The 13,360-nt window shown below is 39.5% G+C and overlaps 1 protein-coding gene across 1 annotated transcript; it reads left to right on the forward strand.

Annotated features, from left to right (window-relative positions):
* The first annotated feature begins 823 nt into the window (after positions 1 to 823).
* Positions 824 to 12,095, forward strand: CUNH5orf47 (chromosome unknown C5orf47 homolog). Its single transcript, XM_041676581.1, has 4 exons — positions 824 to 1,127; positions 8,946 to 9,031; positions 10,554 to 10,652; positions 12,075 to 12,095. Exons 1-4 carry the CDS (start codon positions 824 to 826, stop codon positions 12,093 to 12,095), a joined length of 510 nt encoding a protein of 169 aa, XP_041532515.1.
* Positions 12,096 to 13,360: the final 1,265 nt, after the last annotated feature.

Consider the following 13,360-nt stretch of genomic DNA (forward strand, 5'->3'; position numbering starts at 1 on the left):
TATTCGAGTGGCTAGTCTGAAAAGCAGTGGTTTGTAAATCCTGCAGTGGTGGCCTTTACTCAGGAGGCAGAGGCAGGTGGGTCTCTGAGTTCAAGGTCAGCCTGGTCAGCGGAGTGAATTCCAGGAGAGCCAGGGCTGCACCGAGAGACCCTATCTAGGAAAAAAACAAGCAAACAAACAAACAAAACAGCAAACAAACAAAAAGAAAAGAAAAAAATTGGCTTATAGGAAACAGAAGAGGAAAGAGAAAATGCCACTGCTCCAAGCCATCAGATTCCTAGAATAGAGCCATGGGCATTTGTGAAAATCAGTTTTCCTGGGTGGAGAGGAAAACTTTTACACTGCATAAAAGTCTTACAATAAAATATTTTAATTCCTTATCCTAAACACGTTTTATAGTACTTGATAGAAAAGACCATCCTTCCCGCTAAGGACCTTCCTGTTAACCTCTACACTATGACTTTCCTTGCCTCCCAACTTCGGGCAGAGAGGGCCTCCCTAGGCTCCTGCCTTCTAGCCGCCTACCGTCCCTCCTCTCCTTAATTCCTTCTTTACCTGGAGCCCGGTCTCCCAGCTATTCAGTGGTCCACTCCTCAACTTCCCAAACCCACTACCAGGCTCCTCCAGGGGTCTGGCCCCATTTCCCAGGCCCCGCCCCATGGGGAGGGCTCTAGGAAGCCCCGCCCACTGCTCTCATTGGTCCGCTCCCACGTCTCCCCACCCCCTCCCGCCTGCTGCACGTGCCTGCCCCCCCCAAACACACACACCCCAGTCCTGCCCGGGTAGGAGCTGAGGTGCGTCTGTTACTTGGCAGAAGACAGACATGGTTCCGGCCGGCAGCCACCAACGGCCGCAGGGGCCTCCCCTGATCTACGTGACCCGCTTCGCCTCGCACCGCGGTGGCGTGTGGCAGTTGAGGGGCCCCCGAGGTCTCTGTCATCAAGGCCCAGGACTCGGGGCCTGCTCCGCCATGGAGGGAGCGGCCGTGGAGAGTGGGCCCCCGGGACGAGAGCTGCCAACCGGCACCCAGGCCCCGGTCGCCACCATCCCCGACTCCACCTCTTTCCAGCTGCGGAGGTCGAGAGCGCCGACAACGCCCAGGGGCCTGGAGCAAGCGGCGCGAGCAGGTGGCGGGACCCTCCTGTCAGGGCTGGTGCTGTGGGCAGCTGTGCTGCCATCTTGTGAATGCGGCCCTCAGTCAATCAGGCCGCCTGTCAGCCCTCCTTCCAGTCTCCCCTTATGTCAGTCTTCCTGTTAGCCTTCCTGTCAGTCGTCACATACATTCCAGTCAGTAGGCAGCCAGGCAGCCCCCCTCAGTCTGTCTTGGAGCCATGGACTAGGAGAATCCCTCTAACTTACTTAATGGGTGGCCTGAAAAAGGGCTGTAGGACATTTAAGATAGCCCAGAAACCTGAGAGAAGTTCTTGGATGTAGCTACTTCAATACCTCAGAGAAGTGGGAGTTTGGCATGCTTAGTTATTCTCACTGAACATTATTGAAATTGCTAGTTACATGAGCTGGAGAGATGGCCCAATGAGTTAATAGCGCTGTCTACTCTTCCAGGTGACCCAGATTTTGTCCCTAACACCCACCTGGCACCTTATAACTCCAGTTCCAGGGAATTTGACGCCCTCTTCTGGTCTCCTTGGGTATCAGGCATCTAGGTGGTACATAAACAAAATGCCCATTCACATACAATAAAAAATATAAATTCCTAATTACTTGATTTATATATATTATATTTATATAATATATAAATATATAAGTATATGCTTATATAATATATATTTATATAATTTATATATAATATAAAATCTTGGGAAATGTTAAATCCTTTTAAAACACAGAAGATGTAGTTCTGTTTGTTCAATCTACTTTTGAATTCCTTCGGGAATGTTTTAAATAAATAACAAATAAAAATGCATTCACGTGGTGGCCCATGCTTTTAATCCCAGTATTAAGGAGGCTAAGACGGGATTTCTAAGTTTGAAGCCAGCCTGGTCTACATAGAGAGTTCCAGAACAGCCAGGGCTCACCAGAGAAACCATATCTCAAAACAAAATTATTCATTATAGATTTTGCATAAATCTAGGTAAATTTATTCCCTGGTATTTAATCTTTCCTATTGTAAGTGGAGTTACTTACTACATAATGCATTAGAAATGTATGCAAAGTCTATCATTTAAAATCTTTAGCAAGGATTAGTTTTTGTGTGTTTTGAAGAGGTTTGCAAAATTACATATTTCATACTTCACAGCCAAGGTATAAAACATTGTAGTCATTTCCAAAAGCTCGTCTCCTTTGAGGGTTCAGCTTTACAATTATACTTGATTTTTTTAGTTTGTTTGGTTTGTTTGGGACTTTGGGGCTTTTTGTTTGTTTGTTTGTTTGTTTTGGTTATTGGTTTTTTGAAACAAGGTTTCTCTGTGTAACAGCCCTGGCTGTTCTGGAACTTACTCTGTTGACTAGGGTGGCTTCGAACTCAGAGATCTGTCTACCTCTGCCTCCCAAACTCTGGGATTAAGAGCATGTGTCACCATGCCCAGCACACCTACACTTTTAAAAACAAGTTTATTGAGATTTCATTAACAATGTATACAATCACCAATTTACAGTACACAACTTACTGGTTCTGACAACATCCAGAGTTATGGACATAACTCCCCATTCTAGCGTGTTTGTTCTGTCACAGAAAAACTGCAGCCACAGCAAGCATCATATCCCATCACCTTTGCCTCCACTACCCAGTAATCTTAGCCTAAGCAAATATTAATCTACATTGTCTCCATTAGATTTACTTATTTTGAACCTATCTAAATGGAGTCTTTATATGTGAGCTTTTGTGACTGACTTCTCTTCCTTAGGCCTATTCAATTTTGCATGTTAACTTTAGATCCTATTAATTCACCAACCACTTTTATTATTATAGATAGTTCCATCACTGATCCTCATATATTTTCCAGGTATATATTACTTGTGAATTCATTTTTAGAGACAGGGTCTCACTATGTATTTCCAGCTGGCTTTGAACTCACAGAGATCTACCTTCCTTTGCCTCCCAAGTACTGAGATTAAAGGTGTGCACCACCAGGCCCAGCTGGTATGTGTCATTTGTAAATAGAGATAATTTATTTTATTCATTTTATGTCTACAATAATCTTTGTCTAATTATTCTGGCTAATACCTCTTGTGCAGGGTAAATAGTTGTAGAGATAGTCGACCCCGTACCTTGTTCTTATTCTTAGGAGAAATGCCTCTAACGTTTCTCCATTAAATAAAGTACTGGTTTTAGAACTAAGACTGTATATTTAGAGTATGAAAAGGTATATCTACTTTTATTATCTTCAATATTTTTTATTTATTATGAATAGACTTTAAATTTTGTCAAAGACTTACTATAATTTGTGGTGATAATATTGTCCTTATAGTAATGTGTAGTGATATATGTGTGTGTGTGTGTATGTGTTTTTAAATACTGAACCAACCTTATACAGTGTTGAAATAGATTTCACTTGCTGTGTTAGATTATTTTTTCATATAGTGGCAAGCTCTAATAGTAAGTTGCTTAGAATTTTTCTAATGATGTTCATGAGATATAGTGACCTGTATTTTTTCTGTGTATTTCTTTACTTGATTTTGATATCAGAGTTATACTTACTTCATACAAGTAACTGGGAATCTTTCTTCCCTTTCTATGTTCTGGAATAGTTTGTGGAACAGTGGAACTATGTAGGCTTGATAAAATTCTTCTGCAAAACCATCTGGGCCTCATGTTTTGTGGGATAATTTCTTAATTTTCTCTATGCCATGGAAACTGGTCTGTTTACAGTTTCTGACTCTGAGATGTTAATTTTTGGTAGCATGCATTTCCTTAAGCAATTACACACTTCATCCAGGTTTCTACATGTGTTTCTGCTGAGGCCTGCAGCTAATGTACTTAAAGTTTACCCAGCTTTATCGGTCATTCCTTCTTCACAATTTGTTTCTGTTTTATGTATGTAGACATGTACTTTCTCGCTTTGTACTAATGACATTAGCATTTTATTTTTAAAACAAGATTTTGATTTATTACTTAAGCATTTTTGTTTTGTTTTTCGAGACAGGGTTTCTCTGTGTAGCCCTGGCAGTCCTGGAACTCACTCTGTAGACCAGGCTGGCCTTGAACTCACAGAGATCTGCCTGCCTCTGCTTCCCGAGTGCTGAGATTAAAGGCATGTGCCACCACCGCCAGCTTAAGCATTTTTTCTTGTTTCTTCCTCATTAATATCAACTTCTTAACCTTATTGTTTTCTCTGTGCTTTCTTTTGGTAGACTTTTTTATACTAAAAATTGGACATTTATTTTTTAATAATTTCAAAATACATTTCAGTTTCTTCTTATAGATAGATTGTATATTGAATATACCCCCAACCCCTTACCCAATTCCCTTCTTTCAACCCTTCATTTACTCCCTTAGACAATTTCACTTATTTTCATTTAAACTATATACACATGATTTTATGTGACTATGTAAAATCTAGGAATGGATGAAAGCATGTAATATTTGTCTTTCTGAGACAAGCCTAATTTGCTTAATATGATTGAGTCCAGTTGAATTCATTTCCCTGAAAACAATGAAACTTCATTCTTCTTTATGGATAAAAAAATCTGTTGCTGGACTCCAAGGTTTTTTCCAAAACATAGCTTTTGCATAAATATTGATCTTCAAGTATATCCATGATATGTTGACCTGGGTCTTTTGGGTAAATACTCAGGAGTGATATAACTGGGGTATGTAATAGACCTATTTTTTAGATTTTTTTGAGAATCCTCCATAATGATTTCTGTAGAATTTGGACTAGTTTACATTCCCCCCAGATGTTTAATTTGTCCACATCTATACCAGAATTTATTGTTGTTTTCCTCTTAAATTTTTGTTAAAATTATCCATCCATCTACCTATTGCATGTGTGTATCAGCATATCATGTGTGTGCATTAGGAAACAACTTGTGGGAGTCGGTTCTCTCCTGCCATGTGGGCTCCAGGGATCAAACTCAGTTCGTCAGGCTTGGTGGCAGGGAGTTTTTACTTTCTAAACCACACCTTGTCAACCGTGTTGCTTCCTTAATGACTGACATTCAGACTAAGGCAATATATATCAATGTGATTTTAGTTGGAACTTCTCCAATGACTAGTGAGGTTCAGCAGTTTTTCATGTATTTATTGATGATTTGTTTCCTCCTTTCCAAATTGTCTATTCCTTTCATTATTTCATTTGCGGGGTGAGGGGTGGGGTTGCTTTCTTATTGATCAGTTTTTTAGCTCTTTGTTTATTCCACTGACTAATCCTCTCAGATGTATAGCCAACAAATATTTCTCTAGTCTGTGGCCTCAACTGTTCGCTTTGTTACACAGATTTTTCTTTTTGTGAGATCCCATTTGTTGATTGTTGACCTTATTCCCTTGGCAACTGGGATCCTACACAGAAAGTCCTTTCCTTACTTATATCTTGAAGTATGTTGTCTACTTTTTCCAGTTTCAGATTTTATATTAAGGTTCTTTCCCCCATTCAAAGTGGTTTTTTGTTTTTGTTTTTTTGTTTTGTTTTGTTTTTTTGTATAGGATAAGAAATGGAGACTAGTTTCTTTCTTCTGCATGTGAGCTTTCCATTCCACTATTTGTAGGTGAGGCTGTCTTTTCTCCAATGCTGTTTTGTCTGTCTTTGTCAGAACTCGGTGACTAGTTGTGCTGGTTTCTAGCTGGACTCCCTGTTCTGTCCATCATTTTACATGTCCTCAGGACCATGGTGTTTGTTACTGTGACTGTCATGTGATTCAACATTAAGCATATTGATAGCATCAGCATTATTCTTTTTATTCAGAATTGCTTTGCCTCTTCTGGATACTTTGTGCTTTCAAATGAGTTTTAATATTGTTGTTTTCTACTTCTATGAAGAATATCATTGAAATTTTTATCAGGATTGTGTTGAATATGTAGATTGAAAATCAGGCATTTCATTTACTTTTTAAAATCTGGAAGCATTTAGTATGGCGAATTTGTTTTAACCACTTTTAGTACCACCCACACATATCAATATGTAATATCCCACTGTTGATTTTTAAAATGTTCTATAATTTCATTCTGCACATTCATGTGACACTGATACAGTTTAATATATTTTAAAGGTTTGAAATTCTGAGACCTTCCTATTCCTTTGGTTTTGTTAGTGATTTCCGTTTTATTGCATTGTTATCAGATAATGGTATTCCTAGTATCTCCACTGTCTTACGTGTTAGCAGTGTTTCCTTTGTAACTCAGCTTATGACCATTCCCTCTCCCCTCTTCCAGAAACCATGCCAGAAAGATTTTCCTTAAGAATCCCGGTTTCCCTTTTCACCCAAGTCTGTTCCATTCAACTGCTTGCTTGGTACCCTGTGTGGGATTTGGTCCTTTGGATTACATACTTAAATATCTTCTCTGCACTTCATGTTCTGATATGCCTTGTTATTTATTTATTTAGTATTCTCAGATACAGGATGAATTTAGTTTGGCTTTACAGCTGATAAGAGGCTGGAAAACAGCTTCAAGGCAGTGATAGTAGTCCAGTAGAAATTGAAAGTTCAGGACTGAAGCTGTAGAGGTAAATAGACAGACCTGATAACTGATTGAAAGAGAGAGGGAATAGTTGAGGCTGTGGCTGATATATCTGTACTGGGCCACTGTGTGAAGAGCAAAGTTATTAACTTCCATAACCTCCTTGCTGAGATTGTAAAACCAGGAATGTATTCAAGGAAAGGAGGCCTTGAGAGAGACGTGCACGTGGGCTAAGCCAAAGAGTATAAAGTACTTAGGTTTACTCAGTCTTGGTTGTATTTCATATTAAATAGACATTTGTTAGAAGTCCGTGGGAACTAAAAATGAATATTCATCTATTTAGCATCTACCATGTTGTAAACAATCAGTCAAATGCTAATGGCAATATCAGGTGACTGTTCTGTACTCACGTGTGAATATGGGTATTTAAGTTAGCAGGTGTGAGTGCTGAAAGAAAGAGACCTGATCAAGTTCAGAAACAGAAAGAGGCACAAGACAGGAAATCAAGAGGAGAGAAATGGAGACATTTTTGGTGGGACAATAGAGATGATCAAGAGCTCTGGCTTTGAAGTCAGAAAGACAACCATAGCTCTGTTAATTACTGGAAATATAATATTGCCATTTTAGTTATCCGGCCTGATTCTAAAAATTTATCACATTTCAAGTGTGGATAATGATTTCATCCTCAAGGGGTCGCTGTGAAGATTAAATAACTCAGCTTGTGCTGTGCACCTAATGTGGTGTTTGGCATGGAATAAGCTCGCAGTAAATGTTGGCACAGTGAGCAGATGGCTTGGAGGAACAAGAATGACTAACAACATGTACTAAACGTTTACTGAATGAATGAAAAACAGGTTTTTGATTAAATCGTAGAGTGATTTTCATGTCTATAACCCCTAAAGATGGGATTGATGGTGGGATGATGTCACCAGAGACAGGTGCCTAATGAAGTCAGGCTGGTAAGCCATTCTCCGACGTGCTGGTGCTTTGAAAGCCAAGGGACAAGCAGCAGGCAAAGCTAACGTTTAAGGCAAGACTAATAGGTCAACCTGGTTCCCTGTCACTGTGCTTGGGAGATAGTCATGCGTCATAAATAAAGATGAGGAGTGCTATTGTGGAGGTGTACAATGGATACTTTGGAGACGGTGAATAATTGGAGGATAACGAAGGTAGAGAAATGTGTGAGCAGAGTGTGGAGGATGGATGACGATTGCCAGTGACCAGGGAAGAGCTACAGGTACAGCTTGATAGGGTCAGAGCGTGGGCAACAAGAACCAGAGGAAGATTGGGAGCGTAAGTTGGTATTAAATCCATGGTGTAGCATACCCTGGTGCCCAGTCACAGCACAGGAAGAAATGAAAGACATGTTTTTCGTGTGCACATGTGTTTTACTTCTCGCTGTGATTTTAATAGACTTCATGGCCCCTGTCTTACTTTAAGGGGTGTAGGAACAGATTAGGTGAGTCTTATTAGTAGGAAACAGTGGAAACGATGACAACATTCTGCTTGAAAGTTGTGGCATTCAAAGGGGAAGATAAATCTGAGCAGAACTTGTCAGACTTGAGTGTTCATGCCACATCTGCATGTGTGCTAGTTTACTTAGCGTATTTATTTAAATAGGTAATTTTCTCCTCATCTAAATTTCATTAGAACACTGTGTGTGTGTGTGTGCTTGCTAAGAAGAGAAAATAATTACAAGCTAATAATGGGAAAACAATATTGTTCAATTGTAGTAAATAGGTTTCCTGCTAGAAGGTATCTGTGTCATAAAGAAAAAGCATCAAGTCTTGGAGATCTCTAAATTACACGTGAACAAACTCAGGCTTCCTCTGTTCCTGGAAGATTGGAAGAGTTGGCAAGGGAATGAGTTTCTCACAATGTGACTTAACCAAGATCCTTCATCTCATGTCTGTGTCCCACCCAGAATCAGTGGCATATGCCTCTCAAATTAGTAAATGCCATTTGGGAACACATTTCCGTTCATTCAACAAATGTAATGTGTTATCCACCGACTATCTACAAACTAGAACTGGATTGCCAGAGGAAAAGACACTTCTCAAGCAAACTGTGAAGTTCTGTGACAACCCATCATGGTTTGTAGGATCCAAGAATGTTCCCTGGAAAGCTGTTGAATGTGCAAAGGAAAGCCAGGTATAGAGGGTGGTCAGGAGTGAAGTGGGAGAATTAAGGTAGGTGTGCTGAAGGCAAAGGCAGCAGATAGAAGGGACTCCATAGAGTCAACAGAGACAGAGCACCAAGTCTAAACACCCCCCAGAGAGCTTCAGAGACATTGCTATGACCTCTGTTTTCAGGATAGTGCTTTTTACAATATGTATTAATTTTGATATCTTTCTTTTCTTTAAAAAAATAGGTTTAAAGCAGAAAACTGCAGCTGAAGAGTTTGATTTCCCCATACCACTGAATGAGTCCTCCAAAACAATGAAGGAAATGAAAAAGGTATGCTGCTCTAAAGGAGAATTAACAGTGTTTAAGGTTTAGACCTCCCTCTGTGAATACAGTGTACAAAGGTTCCAAGACAGTGAAAGAAAGTCCATCTCTTTCATTACTTAATTTTCTGAAATGAAGAAATGGAAGAAACTTGCCCAAAAATGACATTGAGCTTGGAAATATTTATTAACTATGAAAAATAGTTCTGATATTTGAAGGTATAAAATGCATTTTAATGAAAAGATAACCTGCCAAGATATTTCTTTCAAAGCATAACCTATGTTCCACAGAGTATTGCTAACTGCTATATATAAAGCAGCATAGGAAGAAGATCACAGGCTTCATAGGAAAGAATATATCTACACTGGTGTCACATTGCTCTTTCCAAAGCAAAGAACATATGTGACTTTTTAGGCAGGAAGATGACAAAGATGAACTTTATTGCTGAACCCTTCTCACCACTGGTTGCCAAACGTCATGGTAACTCGGGCATTTTGAACATACTTCAGAGAAGTGCTGTGCTCATCTATGCTTGCCATTTTACTTCAAAGAATTTATTAGTTGAGCATGTCACATAAATTCCTGCGTGTTTGGTGTATAGCCCATGCACGGTCTAAAACAGTACTCAGAGTAACTAACACTTATACCGGATATATCTGAAGTAAACTGCAGTCTTCCCCTGCACTGAGACCTGCTTCCTTCAAAAGCCATTTTCCTTTGGGTGAGGAGATAGGAACACGGCCAGTGCTTACCTCTAAACATCATGTGCTGTGCCCTGGGGTAAGGGATTTACATGCAAACTCTTCGTCCCATTGCTCAGAACATAGAGATGCTTCTAGATGACATTTAAATGCTTGTCAAATGTCAAACTGCTAAGTAGCAAAAAAAAAAAGTCTATATGTAGATATTTGATTTTATAGGGTTTTTTTTCTATTGTAGTATGTTCATAATCTCTAGCAACTTTGTCTGGCTAGCTCCTAGGAGAACTAGTTAATTCTTACCTAGAATAAAATACATTATAAACGAAGCATAAACAGGAATAGAAATTCAGTATTTTTAGTACCTTTTGAAAATTGGATGTGCTGGACCCACTTAGCAAGATTTTGCAGACATTGTTTTTGGCTTTTCTTTTCTTTTTTTTTTTTTTTTTTGAGACAGGGTTTCTCTGTAGCTTTGGTGCCTGTGCCGGAACTAGCTCTTGTAGACCAGGCTGGTCTCGAACTCACAGAGATCCGCCTGCCTCTGCCTCCCAAGTGCTGGGATTAAAGGCGTGCGCCACCACCGCCCGGCTTGTTTTTTTTTTTTTTTTTTTTTTTCAAAGGTAGCATCATCCGGGAGAGGTGGTTTAAACACTACAGGAAGAGGTCAGACAAGTTAGTGACCCCTGGGGTCATGGACTTAATGGTCCTCTGTGTATTGCTTCACACTAATAACACTGACAAACACACAGGCCAGCAGTCACTCTCGGTTACCTCCATCAAAGGTAAAACACTTGTGCCCAGTGTTTCTTAACGCTGTTTATCTTTTCAAGGTCTTAGCGTGGAAAAAAGTTAGCAAAGTCATTTCCAGAATGATTGCAGAAAATGAAAACTACAGACACAGACTGAAGTGCCAAAAATTATCTAGTGAAGTAAGTTAGCACATTTTAAATTTTGTAAAAAAATTGAAGTTATATAAACATTGTATCTCACCTTGTATTGCATTAGATTTCCTAACTGCCAATATTAAAATCTAGGAACAGTTAAAAACATACTCAGACGGATGTAGGGTAGACCCTGAGTGTGGGTGTGAGGGTGCAGAAGACAAGCACTGGCTGGAATTACATAGCAAAGAACACACGTGTCCATTCAATGTATATTTGGATGTTAGTCTTTAAACACAAATTACAAAACACCCATACTGGTGGAGAGCATGTTAACTGTAATATAAAACTACACCTTCCATCCAACTTCTTGCCATTTCCTTTCCGTGGATGCTGCATTCCAGTGTACCTCATATAACAAAGTCTGCCCTTGGCACAATTTCACTCCTATAAAGCAACTCATGAATTGAATCTTGTCCTAAAGCTGCATCAGAGTTTAGTAACGGTTATTATGGTAAAATCATGAAAAGTTGCAGGTTTTTAGAATGGCAGTCTGGATCAGCAGGTACAGGTGCTTACCAGCAGGCTTGATGACCTGAGGTCAGTCCCCAGGAACCACATGTGCAAAGTGAATAGCAACACAAGTGGTCCTTGGACTGCCATTTACATGCCACCTTCCCCAGCATGTGTGCAAGCACGTATGCGCACACACACACGCACATAGACACAAATACACAAGGTAAACTGATGAGATTTCAAAAAGTTTACAAAGGAAGTTCTTGACTTTCAAAATATTAGCGGGAACAAAATTAGCATAACTAATAATTAATTGATAAGTCAAAATGGTTGTTTCCATTTCTTCCAATATAGAATATGTCCTGTCACAATGAGTGCTTCCATGAAGTCTCAATACTTAGTGACAACTTTTAATGTTTTAATAAAACAGTAATAGAATGTTTGTAAGTAATACAGTATTGGATAAAAGGCACAACTGTTAGCAGTCATAGCGCGCTGCACGTTGCTTGCAGGGGCAGCATACTCGGGTACTTCAGTTCACTCTATCTTGTCCAATCAGAATGAGGTTATGTCATGAGGCAGTAGGAAGAAGGAACAGAGTCAAAGTTTCTCAAAGGAAAAGCTGTTTGAACAGCAATGTGCAGAGAAACTGGGCAATGTTCTGCCCACTGTGTGCTTTTAACTTGGCAGTCTTTTGAATCTAGCCTTCTGTGAATCCAAAGTCATCTGGTAAAAATTATTTGCTAACTTAATACGCCAGGCTTTACAAAATAACATAAATAAAATCTATTTTTGACATTTGTTATTATACCTTGAGTTTTGAACTATATCACATACTGTTTAATAAAGCTAATATGTTGCAAACATATATTATAATTTTATCTCATAATATGTATTTGTTAACAAAAAATAAGTGTTACAGGTCAACTTGAACTTTTCTTACGTTGTTTCTAGATTGGAGTTAGTACAAGATGAATGTGAATCTTCCTGTCTTCTCTGGTGAGAATCCATTGAGATAACTGATCAGATCTTTTCCTCACTTAGTATCCTGCTTTCTCTAACCTTTGGCACATCCCCATTGTCACTTCCAACCTACTTCCTTCCTTAACCCAGAAATGGCACATAGCACACCTCTTTAAACATTTTTTAACATTTAAATTTTCACTTAAGCCCCTTCTCTATCATGCCCTTGAAACTACTCTCTCCATGATACATGGGTATCATGTGCATGTATATGCACATATATGTCTGTATATGTGTGTACATGTGCATATACATATATAAACATACGTGAGCGTGCAGTTTTTCTTGTTGCATATGACTCTGCTCTGCTTCATTCTCTTCCTCTTGGATGTACTATCATATGTGACCCGACCTCACTACTCCTCTCTCAGTGTGCTACAGTCTATGTCATGGTTCTCACTCTACACTTTGACTGCATTTTCTGTTCATGTTAAGTTGTTCCCCTTGCTGCCCTAGGAGCAGTTACTCGTCCTGTTATTCCTTCTTGTATTCACTTCCCAACAACTCACTGTTTTTCTAGCCTTAGCTGCTATTTATATCCTACCCATGACCTCTGACATTTTCAACTATTCCATAGACACATTACTAGTCTATATTTTTACACTGATCATATCGTCTCTTCCTTCCCCTTTCTTTTTAGTTGCCTCTGGTTTCCCAACCACATGGCCCCAATTCACACACAGGGGGAGGTTTCATCAGTTTTCTGAGATTTGGGAAGTAATAGAGGGAGGGCCGACCTTACGAAAGACAATTAGACTTTTGTAAGTAAGAGAATGAGGCAAGAGTGGTATAAGGAAAGTGTATTTTAGACCAGAGCATGAGCTGGGGAGGCATCAGTGAGAGGGTGGGCTTCCTCATTTTTCTTACAAAGCTATTACAAAGTGGAAATATGCAAAATTCTCATGAATATAAGGTAGGTACAATAATTTGTAATTTTGTTTCTTTTCTAGCTTCAACTTAATCATTTTGTGATATTCCAACAACCTTGGCTTTGTGGTTGTATGTTCTTCAAGTGACTAGTACATTCACCTGCTTCCAGATGAAAGACATGTACCTGGGCAAATGGCCTAGGCCTTGCATGCATACACAGCCCACAGTTTCCTTGCACCATCCAACTTCTTTGGACAGTGCTGAATCCCTCAGTGAAGTGTCAAATGTTAGTTCTCACAACTACATTACCAAATGGAACGAACATGTTCATAAACTTGACTGCATGA

The sequence above is a fragment of the Microtus oregoni genome, unplaced genomic scaffold, assembly GCF_018167655.1.
Source record: "Microtus oregoni isolate MIOR12 unplaced genomic scaffold, Mior012 000027F_ref0000203, whole genome shotgun sequence".
In the NCBI taxonomy this organism is placed as follows: Eukaryota; Metazoa; Chordata; class Mammalia; order Rodentia; family Cricetidae; genus Microtus; species Microtus oregoni.